Here is a 16210-nt window from a genome sequence, read left to right as displayed (position 1 = left end):
AAAGGATACGGAATAGTCATGTTTTGTCAGCATTGTTGGTTCATTATATTATTTGGGGCTTAGTAAAGAATACATTTTGTTACTGTAAAGTATCCTATCTATTAGAATAGAGCTGTTTAAGACAAAGCAATACAAATATATTGAACACAATAGCTTTCATGGCTATTGCTAGTTACAAGATCGAGCCAACATATCAAAAAATGGAGAGTTTGGTTTATGAAGAATTTGTCATTCAGCTTCAGGAAACAAATATTATACCATATTTCCCCGAAATTAAGACCTACCCAGAAAATAAGACTAGCATGATTTTCCAGGCTGGCTGCAATATAAGCCCTACCCCAAAAATAAGCCCCAGTTGTAAATTAGTCATTGTAAAATCATGTAATCTGCTCTGTAAAAGAAATATATAATGTGCAATGTGTGTCTTTGTATAACAATATTGTGGAAAATACCTTATTTATAGCGTTGCTGGAAGCTCATGTGACCCACCGGAGCTCTCCTCCTCTCCTCTCTGCTGAGGTCAGCAAGCATCTCGGCCCCTCCCTCTGCAGTGCTCAGAGTGGGGAAGAAAAGCTTTGGCGGGTCATGAGAGCTCTTTTTCCGTGCTCCGTGCACTGCAGAGGGAGGGGCAGAGATGCCCGCTGACGTCAGCTGGGAGGAAAGCCTCGGCGGGTCACATGAGCACCCTGCAGCGCTGTAAATAAGGTATTTTCCACAATAATGTTACACAAAGACACACACTGCAAATGATATTATGCTTTTACAGAGCAGATTACACGATTTTACAATTACTTTAACTAGGGCTTACTTTTGGGATTACAGAGATTATAGGATTTCATAATGCTGACTCCTGAGCTGACAGGGAGGGAGGGGGAGAGAACACAGAGGACACAGGAACTTTTTAAAAAACATTTTATTCTTTTATTCCTGTAAAAAAAGAGCATATGCACAAAACAGATTTCCTTTCAGCACACAATTTGGCAAAAATTTAAAAATTTTAGTTTTTAATTCTAAATTGACCATATTTTAGTATTGCTATTCTGAGACTTGGGTCTGTTACTTTTTTGTTAGCCAAGGACAGAAAAATAACTCACATGCTGATTAAAGAGGAAGATGGGCCTCATGAAGGAACTGGCAGGATCAATAAAACATCCCCTGAAAATAAGCCCTAATGCGTTTTTTGTAGCCAAAATTAATATAAGACCCGGTCTTATTTTCAGGAAAACACGCTATATTGTGTTCCGAGCAACCAATTAGATGTCATTTGTTAGTTATCTGATGAAGTTTCAAGCCGTTATTTATGCTATAGAAAGATATATAATAATATGAAAAATATACTTAAAGTGTACTTTTACACTTTTCCGCCACGTAAAGTGCCAATATAATGTTAGCATGTGAATGTGCCTGCACCTACCCCCAGTTAAAACAGAACTCTGGTAGAAACAAATTTGTCTAAATACAAAAGCTATGTGTATTTTTTTTCAATCTTGATGTGATTTGTGTATTTCCTCCAGATCTTTTCAAGCATGTCTTCATTCTCTACATTATTTGCCTCTAAATCCTCCCTTTTCCTCTTTACAACAGGCATTGCTATAATTTTTTTGTATCTTGCTCCTGGGCTCAAAAACATTTTTTTTTCCCCAGTGATGTCATGACTTTTATTCATTCAACACTGTTGTCTGGGTCGCAAGAAAGAGAGATCTTTAGGGCACCCTACATTACATCCTAAGTCTAGCAAAATCACATCTTCCAAGAGTGTCCAACATCCACAAAATAGTGTGTGAGTGGGCATTTTGGAGCCAAGAGCATGGATACATATCCTCAGTAAGAATGTAGCATGACATGTAATACTATTGCCTTTCATCCTCCCCCTACCTCCTAATGATAGTCATGTGGTCCCAGACCTAGGAAGTGACAGTGCTTTACCCCATTTACCTGGGTATAATCAGAATTCCTGAACCCCTGCTGCCTCTAGAATGCATCCAGGCCTCTCCTCTTGTCCACTGGCTATTTTTCACAAAGTTTTAGTAAACAGAATTTGCTCTCCAATGTTTTCTGCTACAGTCAGATTGACCTGCTAGCCATTCAGTTAGAAAGATTAACTGATGGCACCTCAGAAGTAGTGGGCAGATACAGAGGTAACAGCGTGCATTGTCCTGTTTTAATACACTGCCTTGCCAAAAGCTATGTTCCAACAAACATAGCTGACCCTCCATGCTTCTAACTTTGATGATAGAGTCCTTGACTCATTGACAAATAAGAGTTCTAAGGTGCACAGAGCAGAAGGGCACAACTATGTTTGTGGATTTAGAACTATCAGCAAGGCAGCACTCAGTGTATGGTTGGTGGGCTTTACTGGGTAGAATTATGTTAACATTTATACCATTTAGGCCTGCCCAGCAGCTGCATTGTTAACATTGTGATGTCACCACTGTAGTCTCTAGGACTGCAAAAGGGAATCTAATTGACACACAGCCGGAACTAGGGCACCCATCTGTATTCAAAAGCACTGTTTACTTAGCGATTATAGACAGGCTGCCAAAGTACAGTTCAGGAGGTAATTACAGATGCAGTCAAAACTTTATAATCAAAGTTGTAGCTCCACTTTAAATCCCAAATCAAGGCACTCTTGCATGCTAATACTACCGTGTCTCCCCAAAAATAATAAAATTGAAGATGTATGGCCAGCCTTACCTGAGCTCCCTCCAATCCAGCAATGTTCAGCCTTACAGTAAGCCTTGGCTGTATGGGGGTTCTCCCTCCTCATTGGCTGAGACAGAAGCGAGAGCCCATTGTCTCCTACTGTTGTCAATCTCAGCTAGTAAGCCAGTGAGAGTGGAGGGGAGTGTCACGGAACCATGAACCAGACGTACAACAACAGATAAGTGAAAATAAGAAAGCTTTATTGAAAAACAAGCTATAAAGCAAAAGTCCAAACGGATGGCGAAACCGATGCAGAGTCTTTGCGAAGCCAGGGGTTAGGAACCAGGAGGGTAGTCAGACGAAGCCGGGATCAGGAACCAGCAGGGTAGTCAGACGAAGCCAGGTTAAGGAACCAGCAGGGTAGTCAGACGAAGCCAGGAACAGGAACCAGAAGCAGCAGCAGTCTTAGAAGCATGTGAACACAGGAGGACCAAGCAGAGAACTGAAGCCACAGACCTCCTATATATATGAGCTAGGCATCCAGCTCCTCCCAGTGGGAAGGAGGAGCCGCAGGGTGGGAGGCTACAAGAAACCCAGAAACCAAGATGGCCGCCAGCACATGTCAAACGAAGGAGAACAGCAAGAAGGTAAGACCATGACAGGGAGGGGGCCGAGCAGCAGTTCTATGTATCTTATGGATGCATAGATCGGGGGTTTGGGAGCGAGAATGCGGCAGTGCCCCTAGGGCAAGCGGAGTTCTCTGGAGTGCACTGCTTGAGGGGGAAGAGCCAGGAGCACTGGTGGGGGACCCAAAAAGAAGAGGATCGGGGCTGCTCTGTGCAAAACCACTGCACCAAGTAGGTAAGTATATCTTTTTACTATGCCAAAGGTCTGTACTGTTTTCTCCTTTCCCTTGCTTTTACTTTAAAGAGGGGACTGTCATGTAAAGGGTGTCTGTGGTCTAGAGAGGAAATGTGGACACTGATGTAAAGGGGGAGCCATGATGTACAGGGGGGACTGGGATGTAAAAGGGCGCTGCAATGTGTTATAGCACAAACATGAGATTCGGACCTCTGCCATAAGAAAATTTTACAAACTGGACCCCCCTGAATTTTAATTCAAGACCCTTGGAGTAGGCAGTCTGCCATAAACTGTTGCTCAGTAGATGTGAAATCAGTTATAGATCTAGTGGGTTGAGGGAGAGAACTCATAAAGTGGGAGAGAACTCATAATTCTAATGCTGGCCGCATAGGTGGCAAATTAACTTCTTTAAGTGAACATTGGATTGCTAACATGATGAAACAAATCAAACATGCCTACTATAATCATATAAATATTCAAATATAGATTGGAGGTAGTAGATCAGTTTGATTGTTTTTGCAATCAAAAATTGGTTGAGTGTGATTAAAATTTCTTGAAAACTGCTGTGTAAGGTGAGTTTTTAAACTGAACACAAGGCAGGTATTAAAACATTGTTGAATGCAGTTATGTTTTCATTAATAGGAATGAGATCTGAGTTTGTGACCATGTAGGGTTTGACCCCAAAGCTGAATAAGCAAACTAGAAACTACAGTTTGCCCAACCACCGAACTGTTGGATGTTGCAGCCGAAAGTCATTCATTTAGTAGTCCTTGATTGCTGTTGAAGTAATGAACCCCTTATTTATTAATGTTGGGGGTACAAGTATCTGGGTCCCCCTTATTTATTCAAGCCTCCCCCACCCAAAAGGGGGAAGAAGGAAAGAGGCCCCTTCCTGGCATGCCAGGCTGCCTGCTCTGATAATGGTCAGGTATGGATATAAACAGAATAAAGTGGCCAGGAAATGTTATTTTGTGGCGTTGTTTACATTGTACAGATGTGCCAGTTCACCTCCAAGCACGTTTTTCAAAGGAATTGTGTATGTTTAATATGGATCTTAAAGCTTTTTTAAAGATTGACTCCCTGCTGAATGGTATTTTTCAAAAAAAAGTTTGCATTGGTTCATGTTCCCCATATCAGTGCCTATCTAAATTTGCCCTTTATTTCCCAAAACTTGCAAATTGGCCTTGAAAAAATTTGCCTTGTTTTGTATTTAAGGCCAGAAAAAAGATTCAGCTCACAGACTTTAATGAGGTTCATTGGCGTTTCAGGATTTGCAGACTTTTCAGATGTTCAGTGAACGTGTATGGAACCGAACTTTGCTTGGTTTGCTCATATCTATTCAATAATATAAATATAAATTTTTATTTTGACTAGTCCAAGTACCCAAATTAGACTTGGTATCAGCCTCTTGTCATTCCCTGTGCATTTGAATTCAGACTAGTCGAGGGTGAGTCAATCAGGTGTGCTATCCAGTCACAGACAGGGGGTAGGAAGGTGACTGAGCTATACTTTTTTAACTCCAGTAGAGAGAAGTCAGGTCACCAATCTGGCTCTGTTGTCTGGATGGGCTGCCTAATGTTATGACTGAATGTACAGAAATACAAATCTCTGCATGCATTTAACTGTTTGCTTTGAGTTAACCTTCATGACTAAGCCACCTATATCAGTTATAGTTCTCAAAAAGAAAAACTTTCAACGTCAGAGAAAAATAATGCAAGTGTAGCACCCTCCTAGTTAGGCTGCCAGGTAAATTTAGTTTTTGGCTCCACTGTAGTGAGTGGAGTGATTGTTGATTGGTTGGGTCTGAGTTTCATTGCTTCCCCCTGCCTCTGGAAGAAGCTTCTAGAACATAGAGATTCAAAATGATCAACTGAATATTTATCATGTCCTGGCCAATCCCTGGAAGGGGGCATCTAGAAGATGGCCGAGAATGTGATAAATGTGCAGGAAGCCTGAGCAAATAGTTTTTTCCTGGTCAAGGAGTGTTCAAGTCTCCTGGGGGGTTATGCCTCTGGGAGATGGCCAGAGAAACAAGATATTGCTGCTTGGGCCTCAGCGGTTGTGGAGCTGAGGGCCTGAAAAGAATTACCAAAGTAGTATCCTTGTGAAGGGGACTGTCTTTGAGTCCTGAAGTGAAAAAGGTATCATATTTTTTTTTTCTTCACAGGGGATTTGCCTGGGACACTGTGTGTAAATACTTCACATACTTAATGTTAAGCAGGTGCTGGAGAGGAACCAGTTGCCAGAGGTTGCTGTATGAACTGCTGTTGTAGGGCAGTACATATCCTAGCTATACCCTGGTACTACCAGAAAAGCTGCTTTTGGTAAGATTAGAGGGAAGTACATCCTTCTACTGATCATTTGGAGTATCCCATGACCCTAAACCCCTCTGCTGTTACTGCTGTTAAAGTTCTTCAGTAATAAACCCTAAAAAGACATCCCCTAGACCAGGGGTCGGGAACCTTTTTGGCTGAGAGAGCCATGAACACCACATATTTTAAAATGTAATTCCGTGAGAGCCATACACTATATTTCGGAGGTCAGGAACCTTTATTTAATATTTATATTCATGGGCCGCAGCTATACAGTGAGTAGATGGAGCCATGTGAAAGTGCCTGGAGTCCAGTCGGGAAGAGAGCAGAGCAGGCAGGTATGCAATGAGGCCATGAGGCCAGAGTGGTGAAGCGCCTGCAGGCCTACGAGTGATGGAGGTGAGTATAGGCCCTGAGAAAATGACCACTGAATGCCTCAGAAGTGGATGTGAGAGGCAGCTCCCGCGGGTCCCCGGGTGTCAGAGGGGAAGGAGATTGTGTCTGTTGGGGCGCAGGGAGCGGATGGCAGGTCTCCTTACCGGGCGGTGATTGCCAAGGCCCTCAGATGCACAGCACACGAGCCGGCGGCGGTACCGCGAGTAGACCGCGGGGTCTGTAGCGTGGCAATCTGGTCACCCAGAGACAAATTGAGGGTAGCAGTGGGTAGCCCACAAAGTGTACCGTCAATGGGTGCAGAAATCTCCTTGGCACCGGGCACAGCTACGCGGATGGCACTGGATTGAGTGGTAGATGCGGCGGAGCTCTGGGACTACACGTCCTGCGCGGCTCACGTCCGGACACGCCCCCCCTTTTTTAAACATTTGTCTGCATCTGGCTCGCGAGCCATAGGTTTCCTACCCCTGCCCTAGACTGAGCCTTAATTGGCAGTGTGCGTGGGACTGTGCTAGCATAGGCTAGTCGCTAAAGCCCAGTTTTTGAAAGCAGATTTATTTAAAACAGACTTAAAAAGAGAAGTCCAGAGTTTATGTTAATAGTGAGCTATAATGGCAACAAATGTGTTTTAATACTGTGAGTAGATAGATAATAGACAGCCAAGTCCTCCATGTTGTTTAATTATGCGGCTAGCAATTCGTAAAGGGCAGTTGCTTGATTTTGTTTTAATGTGAATGCCACAGCTTTTTTAATATTAAAGGCTATATAAATCTTGTTAAGAAAAGTAGCTTCATATTACTGTTTTAGATCGAGAATGTCAAAAACATTCATCAGTTTTGGGTTATGTAAAAATGTATTCTGTTTCCACATTAATGTAGGTAATGCTATTTTGCAAGAATAAAAGTGAGAAATGCAGTATGAAAAAATGTATTATCTGAAAAGCTAATACTATGTAGAATATTTATTTTCATAACATTAACACGGCCATGTCATTTAAAATGGGGTGGGGTCCACGTTTGAAAATTAAACAAAAATCTTATTTAGAAGAAATAAATAGTTGACATTAAACAAATCAGAAACGTAAGTCAGTGTTATACTTACATACAATATTTGAAGGAAGCCGCTTTCCAGACACATGGTTAGGGGAGTTTATGACCCTTTACTTCTTGCTGGAACGGATTTATATACAGGATCTCTGATTTAGTATGAATAATGTTAAAATAAGAATGCTCCCTAAATCTACAAAACCTTACACTGAAATGTGAAAGGAATTTCCAACATGTTTAATAATAAAGAGATAAACTTCTGTAACATTCACATATGTGGCTACTTTATGGCTATTAGCATCTACATTAGTACCCTAATACGTTTTAATATTGTGAGTTGGAAGCAACACTTTGCAAGTTTAAAAAAGTAAAGAGGATGAATCACTGATCCTAACTATGGCTGATGGACAAGAAGAAGAGAGAGATTATATAACTCTTCATTTTTGTACCAAGGCCAGATTTTGAGAAGGTAGTAAAGAGCAATGCAGCCCACCCTGTTAAACCCCTTTACTCCATCTGTAGTAAAGTAATAACAAAGATGAACCTGGAAGTGGCAGTGATTATACAAAGTACTTTGCAACATGGCGTTTTTAGCATCTAATTTGTTTAAAATATTCATCAAAAGTTTTGGCAAAAATGTAATTTGGCAAAAGTGTGGTCCTTTCTCTCATAAGGAAACCACAGCGAAATCTGTCAAGAGAATGGCAAAAAAGTACCTATTTTGTCAAGAAAACGGACTGCAATTAATGGAGAACTGTTACTCTACGGTCTATGTATACTTAGACTAGTTCTTGACATGAAAATGTATAACTAAATTGGAAAAAATATCACCTTTTTTATTCATTAAAATTTCAAGACAGGGATAAAAAATATGAGGGAAACATAAATGTTGCTTAGTTTTGTGGAGAATGTAAGCAAATAGTAAATGATAGGTGTTATGGTTAAACCCCATGACCTCATAGACCAAGAAGCAGAGGGCATATTCGTATTTGGTGTTTAGCCTTAATGGTTTTTGCTGTTCTCACCCAAAAAACCTAAATCCTACAGCTACTCTTGAAAGAGAAGTATGGGATTTTTTTTAAATTATGTGCTGGGCTGTGGAGGGGGCGAGAGCAGGCAGCTCAGGCTCTCAGAGGCTCGGTGCCAGTCCAGGCAAATAGGCGGATCCCGACCAAATTGTCATGATCTTGCCTGAGCCTGGACCGGTTCTGTGATGTCAGCCGACAGTGGGCTTCAGCAAACGAGTCACAGGAGTGCAAAACAGACTGCACTCCTCTGATCCACAGGAGAAGTAAAGCAAAATGAGCTTTGGCTGTACTTCTCCTTTAAGTGGACCTATGTTGTAACACTAAAACTTCCACTAACAGTTAATCCTTTTCCTCACTGAGGGCTCTTTCCGCTGATCCCCACTGAGCAGGTGAATGACAGATCTGTGTCCACTCCACTGATGCAGAGCGGACACAGACACAGCTCGCTTTCCTCTATGGCCGATTGGATGTAAACGGACCACCATCATATCTGACCCACTGGGGAACTGATTCCCCCATCCATCTGTTTATGGCAGGTAGGATTGAATGTTGGAGGGTGTCAATGGACACATATCCATTGACATCCGCCGCTCCATAGAGGGCAATGGCTTGTCTGATCGGGTCAGCCTCAAAAACTGATGGGCAGATCAGTTCAGTCCGCCCGTGTGAAAGGGGCCTTAACTGTTAATGTAACTGCTAACATAATAAGGCTTATCTTAACCCATCACTTCACCCATGTTTTAACACTTAAAGAGGAACTGCAGTCTGCTCACATAATTTGTAAATGAAAACATCTTTGTAACTCTGAAGATTCCCTCCAACCACTTTGCATATTATTTTATATGTGCTGTGATTCTGTACTTGCCAAATATGCTGCAGAAAACTCCCTCCACTATGTCTGGCTGTAGCCATTTTAACTGTGGGCAGCTGAAGCTGCTGACTGTTCACTTCCTGAATTTACACAGACAGACAGAGGCACACACAAACACACACACATATATACATACAGACACACTCACACCACTGCTTGCCTGCTCATTTCTCATCTCTTGATGAATACTCATGGATCTCTGCAGTCTCTTGTTATCTCCACCGTCATTAAGCCCCCTCCAGCTCTCCTTGGCTTTCCCATGACTAATCCCTCCCTCCCTTGCTGGCAAACTCTCACACGAGTTAGAGAGGGAGCTGTGTATGATGTCATTAGTATAGGGTTATGAATAGACAAGAAAGAGGAAGTGGGCTGTATAAGGTATTTACTGGCAGAAAAAAAAATGTTTTACTATCCAAAGTTAAAACAACAAGGGCAGAGGATTTAAGAGATGGAAAGGTGAAAAAATGACTGAAGAGCCGCTTTAAGTTTCAGTCTATCCCTAAAGTGAGCCCTTTACACATAAGGTCGGACCCTAACATTTAGCACTTTGCTCCACTAAAACTTGAACCTAACCTTAACCCTGAAATGTAAACCAAGATCTCTAATATAAGACCCAAACACTTACTTAATGTAACTTTTATCGTAACACTCAGCATAACAAAATTAATTCCTTAATTTATTTATCCACCTTGTTACATAGTTACATAGTTAGTGAGGTTGAAAGAATACATCAGTCCATCCAGTTCAACGTATAATTTGTGTGTGTATATATGTTTATATCAATAGTACATTGTTTTCCCCTGTATGTTGTGATCGTATGGGTGCCTATCTAAAAGTTTTTTGAAACTATTGATGCTCCCTGCTGATACCACTGGCTTGTGGAAGAGAATTCCACATTCTTACTGCTCTGATAGTAAAGAACCCTTTCTTTACTATCTTGTCTTTTTAAAGTCCCTTTCGCTGAAAAATTTGTTCCCTATGCTACGGTTGCCAGTACGGTATTTGTACCTGCGTTCGTATTTTTGACACCCAAATGCATTACCTTACATTTTCCAACATTAAACCTAATTTTCCATGTGTAGTTGCCCACCCCACTATTTTGTTCAGGTCTTCTGGTAAGGTTTCCACATCCTGCACAGAAGTTATTGCCCTGCTTAGCTTAGTATCACTTAGTAAATACTGAGATTGAACTGTGTATCCCATCCTGTAGATCGTTTATGAATAAATTAAACAGGATTGGTCAAAGGGCAGATCCTTTGGGGACCCCACTTTTCACACCAGACCATTCCAAGTACTCCCCATTTATTACCACCCTTTGGACTCGCCCCTGAAGCCAGTTTTTAATCCAGGTACTCACTCTATGGTCCATACCTACCTACCTTATAATGTACAGTAAACGTTTGTGGGGAACTGTACAAAAAATGCCTTTGCAAATTCCAGATACACCACATATACAGGCCTTCCTTTATCTAGATGGCAGCTCACTTCTTCATAGAAGGTTAATAGATTGGTCTGGCAAGAACGATTCTTCATGAATCGATGCTGATTTCTACTAATAATACCGTTTTCATTACTAAAATCTTGTATATAGTCCCTTATCATCCCCTCCAATAGCTTGCAGACTATTAATGTTCAGCTAACTGGCCTGTACTTCCCAGGGATATATCTCTGCCCTTTTCATAATATTGGTGCCACGTTGGCTTTTCTCCAATCAGCTGGTACCATTCCAGTCAGTAAATTGTCCATAAAAATTTGAAATAATGGTCTGGCTATCACCTGGCCGAGTTCCTTAAAGACCCTCAGGTGTAAGCCATCTGGTCTTGGTGACTTATTTATGTTAAGTTTTTCAAGTCTATTTCTGATTCCGTCTTCCGTTAACCATGATGGTACTTCCTCTGACCTGTTATTAACATTAACAATACAGTCTAGTAATCCCCCCGTTTCTTTTGTGAAGACTAAGGAGAAGAATTTATTCAAAACATTTGCCTTCTCTCTGTCCTTTGTAGCCAAATTCCCTTCATCATCCTTTAGGGGGCCAATATGTTCTGGCCTCTCTTTCTTATTATTAATATAGTTAAAGAATTTCTTGTTTTTTTTTTGTTTTTTTTTACTATCTTCCGCTATGTGCCTTTCGTGTTCTATCTTAGCCGCTTTTATTGCTCTCTTACATTTATTATTGCATTCTTTGTAATGTTGAAATGCTGACAATGACCCCTTAGCTTTGTATTTTTTGAAGGCCTCTTCTTTTGTTTTTATATGCATTTTTATGTTGGAGTTTAGCCACCCAGTATTTATTTTAGCTCTTTTAAACGTATTCCCTTTTGGAATGCCCTGGTCAATACCTTTATTCAGTATAAACAAGTCGCGCTAGGTAAAATATAGTGAATGGAAAGAACCAATAATGAAATTATAGTCCATAAAAATGTTCATAAATCCTTATGCAGATAAATGGATAATTGCACACAGGAATCCACATCTGTTGAGTATCCTGCTTACCAAAAGTAGATGAATAAGTGGCATGTATCTCAATCCTCTTTGCATAGGATGTAAATATGAGGAAGCAGGGGATCCAATCTCTGTGTAGACAGTTTAATAATGGCCTCAAAAATCACTCAGATGAAGATAATTCCATGGCAGACTTTACGTGAGGGGCAACTTGAAGTGGATGACCGTGGTTGTCCTAGAGCGGAGTGTGAGGGGGAAGTGGAATCTATGACCACTTCTTACTTCCGTGCCCTTTCAATGCAGAAGTCTACAAAGGTGTGGGGAGGGCGCTAGCTATTCCTTTTCTATCAAGCATGTCTTATGCAGAGTGGGTGTACAGGGCATTTAAGAGTCAAAGTGGTTTTGATTTGGACACTCTTTTTCTAGTTAGTCTAGTGGTCCGCTACTTCACTTGGAATGGATGGTGTCAGGTCTCCCTGCAGCAAAAGATCCTTCATGTCGAAGTGGTGGTGAGTGACACCCTTAGAGAGGTTGGGAAGATTCAGGGTCTTGAGAAAGATAGGTGACGGAGTGAGGTCTGGATAAAGGCATTGAGGAATATCAGGCCTGTCACTGCTGCCTGTTGATCTCTGGGTGTTGGTCCTTTCCTCTCTTTTTCTTTCCACTCCTGTAGATTTTGTTGAAGAACTTTTTTGAAAAAGGGCTGCATGCATCTGAAGGTCATGTTCCTTGGTCTTGAATGGTAGTGTATAGTTTTTTGTAGTTTGGTCTTGTTATATTGTAGTGTGATGATTAGGCACTGAGAGTTTTCTATGACGGCAAATATGTTGATTTCCTTTCAGTTATGCTGATGAAAGTATGCTTACTGAATAATTTATTTATATCCCTTTTGTATTTTTATAAAAAAAAAGTGTTGAGCTGTATGTGATTGAAGATTAAGTCAATAAAAATGTCCAGCCCAGGACTGGCTTCCTTGACACTTTCCTCTCTACCCTTTTTGTCACCCAACTACTCTGCTCTAGTGCCTGCACCCCTGTATCTCCACCCACCTCTGTCCTGGCCCCTGCCATCACCTGTCGGGTATGCTCCCAACTCTTGTCCTGTGTCAGAAGCAGATACACAGAATTGGCATTCTTCTCTCCAGTGAAAAATACCAGTGCCATGTTGTCTGTGACAATAATGTATGATTTAAGCAGTTGCACCCTTCTTACCCTCCATAGTAATACCCCATCGTGAATTGGCTTCATCACTGTATAGTGGAAGGCTGCCTGGGTGACATGTACACTTCTGTTTGGCTGTCTAGTGGCAGGGTTCTTTCAGAGTCTAGAAAACTGCAGCGACCAGATGCAGTGACCTGATGATGTCAAGAAAAGGCATCTGGCTATTGACAAGCACAAACAGTAGTTCTGGATCACCAGTCTCCGTTCCCAGAAGAAGCGCCATGAGACTGGAACCCAGGTAAGTTAAAAACTGCTTTTACAGCATTTTTTCCAAACACATAGCTGAAACATGGGAACAGGGGGGGTTATGGAAAATTATTCACATAAGTAAGCATCAAAATGTGCCCAGAGATGGGCTTTAAAGTGCTGAACCCTTATAGTTGTCACATAGGCTAATACTGTTATACTGATATTTTTGTTTATTATATTGTCATTCCTCATTTACTCTTCTTCCTCCTTTCTATTTCTTCTTTGATTTTCTTCCCATTCGTTGGACTAACCAGAGAATGTAAGTACATCTAAGACAGGAGAAATTATATCCATATTCTTACCTTGCCCTTTGGTCTTAAAGTATATATCGGAGCACAAATAAAATAATTCAGCACCTCTTTGCAAAACATGCGCATTTTCCTGTGTTATCTCTCTATAAATGCAGTAAATACAATAAATATGCATATTGAGCTGCCAGAAATCCAGTGCTTTTGAAAAAACACAAGCAATGTTTTTAGCCCTGCCCAGTTCTCTCCTGCTGGACTCCATAACACCTCCTCCTCATCTGCATACCATATCCTGTAGTTCAGCAAGGGGGAGCTCATGCTGATAAAACTGCAGAGGAATAGGATTTGATTGCAGCAGAGGTAGAATTGTCGACTTCCGACAACTAAGGCAGGCCATATGTGGTTTGAATCTCAGCTGGTTCAACAGAAACTGGCCCAGGTTCGAACTGTGCACGGGCAGGCTAAATGTACCAAGTTGATTGATCAATCAACTTGGGTACAACCAGCATGCTGGGTTTTACCTGTGTTTATCGCTAGCGGCTAGCAATAATCACTGTCTTCACCTGGCAGGGGTGGCAGGGGTGCCCCCCACGGGAGCAGACAATTGCCTGGCAGGAGGGATTCCTGCATCAACACTGTCTGTGCTGATGGGGGAATGAAGTAAATTCACTCTGTGTATAGCCAACCTAAGCAGGAATATTTATTTGCTTTCATTAGTGTTAAATGTGCATGTATTGCAGAAATTTACCTAATTTTTTTATAATGTTACCAGACAAAAACTTGAAGCATTTGTCCTGTGAAAAGAGCAAATAGAACAGTAATATATACTCATTTTGTAAAAAAAAAAAAAAAAAAAATTGTTAATCATCTTTATATTGTTACAAATCCAATAAATTGTATTCAGATTAATATTGTAAAATCATTATGAAATTCTGCACATACGAATATTAAAATAAATACATAGTTACATGTTTGTAACTATATTCATTACTTACAAATTCATATTTGTTATTATTCCCTTTAGACAGATACAGAGGAGGTGACACAAGCAGATAACCTTTCAATGGATCCGCAGCTAGAACGGCAAGTTGAAACAATCCGTAACTTGGTGGATTCCTATACGGCTATTATAAACAAATCTATTAGAGATCTGATTCCAAAGACACTGATGCACCTGATGATTAATAGTGTAAGTGATATGTGGGAGAGATAATGCATTGTGGTCTGAACTTAATTTCCCAACAATAAAGCGTATGCTTTATGACAATTAGACATAACGTACAGCAGTAATGTGTTTGATTTGATAGACTGATTTAAGAAGAATCGTGATGGCTGACTTGTTTTTAAAAGATGAAGGCTCCAGGGCTATCATCTTGTTTCTAGCAATCTAGTGGGTAACTAGGGCCCTGCAGGTCCAGAACTTGCTCTGCTGTACATTTCATAGTCATGACTATTGCACTTTATAGGCTATGTTGTACTTTACATACTCCTGAATGTACCACTTTGTTAGCTTCCCCATTACATTGCATGACCAAGGTGTTTATTGTCTTAGTTGCTATATAGTCCACAACTATATTAACGAAGTTCTTCTTTAACCTAAGCCTAGTACACATTATTAGAAAATCAGGTGAAAATATCCATATTGAGAACGATCGTTAAATTTTCTGTTCATAAGTATACTACTTTAAAGAGCTGATGTCAACTATTCAGATGAAAATTCCCAAAGGGACATGTTGGAAAATGTTTCTTACTAGTAACCAAAATTAAAAAACTTTCATTGAATTTGTACAATATTGTCCTTAAAAATTTAATGAAAAATACTGCACATGATTGGCAACAAAGTACTACCCAGAAGAAGATGGCAGCGAAAATAATTTTCGTAAACACATAAGAATGATCATTTAGAGGATAATAAAAGATTTTTTTAAGGAAATGTAACCTGAAATTTCTGTGATAAGTGAATAGCAGTGTACAGTTTACCAGTATACAAATTATCTATTTGACTACAAATAAAGAGTTATGATTTGTAATTATTCAATATCATTTTTATTGTTATTTTTACTATGATTAGAAGGGTCACACATACATGACATCACTACCAATTCTACTCTGGAACATAGCAACGTACACGGGAAGTTTTTGTACCATTAATGGCATTCCCGTTTTCAACATGGTGTGAACATTCGGGAAAAAACCAAATGATTGTTCGTCCGATTTTCTAATAATGTGTACTAGGCTTTAGGCTTAGACAAAGGGGAAGATTTACTAAAACTGGAGCACTCTGCAGCACAATCTGGTGCAGCGGTGCACGGTAGCCAATCAGCTTCTAACTTCAGCCTGTTCTATTAAGCTTTGACAATAAAACCTGGAAGCTGATTGGTTTCTATGCAGAGATGCACTAGATTTTGTATGCTTCCATTTTAGTAAATCTCCCCCACAGTTTTAGGTTTTTGTTTATATTCTTTTTGCAGGAAAAGCATGTAATGAAAAAGTTTCTTTTGTGCTAAGGTTTATGTGTGTCTGTGAGACTCTCGCTTGTGGCACAATTAAAATGACACTAAACCGGTCTGGTTAAAAAAACTAAATCCTATTCAGGTATGTATTCTTAACCCAAAAATACTATCTATTGCTCTCAGCCTCTGCTGTGATCCAACTTCCTGTTGGCTCTGGCGGGCTCTGTTCATTTTCCATGGTTCCACTGTATGTAAGAACAGCCACCCTCTCTTGCTTACTCCTGAAACAGACTTGTAAATATGGACTATGGGATTTGTAGAGTGCATAGAGCAGTGCACATGATCACAACTAATGTGCACTGCTTATTCCAAACAAACGAAAGGAGAATTAGAATATAGTTTATTGTCACTGTGCTGAATATTGTGCTGGTTCAAGCACTG

General features: G+C 40.5%; 1 protein-coding gene across 1 annotated transcript in view; it reads left to right on the top strand.

Moving 5' to 3' along the window:
- Positions 1-16210, top strand: part of DNM3 (dynamin 3) — a 483071-nt gene that overhangs the window by 337387 nt on the left and 129474 nt on the right. The window contains exon 19 of the mRNA XM_082266577.1: positions 14341-14505. Within this exon, the coding sequence (XP_082122703.1) occupies positions 14341-14505 (165 nt within the window). The remainder of the gene's footprint in view (positions 1-14340; positions 14506-16210) is intronic.

Source organism: Pelophylax lessonae (genome assembly GCF_965119305.1).
Source record: "Pelophylax lessonae genome assembly, chromosome: 8".
Classification (NCBI taxonomy): Eukaryota; Metazoa; Chordata; class Amphibia; order Anura; family Ranidae; genus Pelophylax; species Pelophylax lessonae.
The sequence above is the reverse complement of the archived record's forward strand: the minus strand, read 5'-3'. Positions and strand labels throughout refer to the sequence as shown.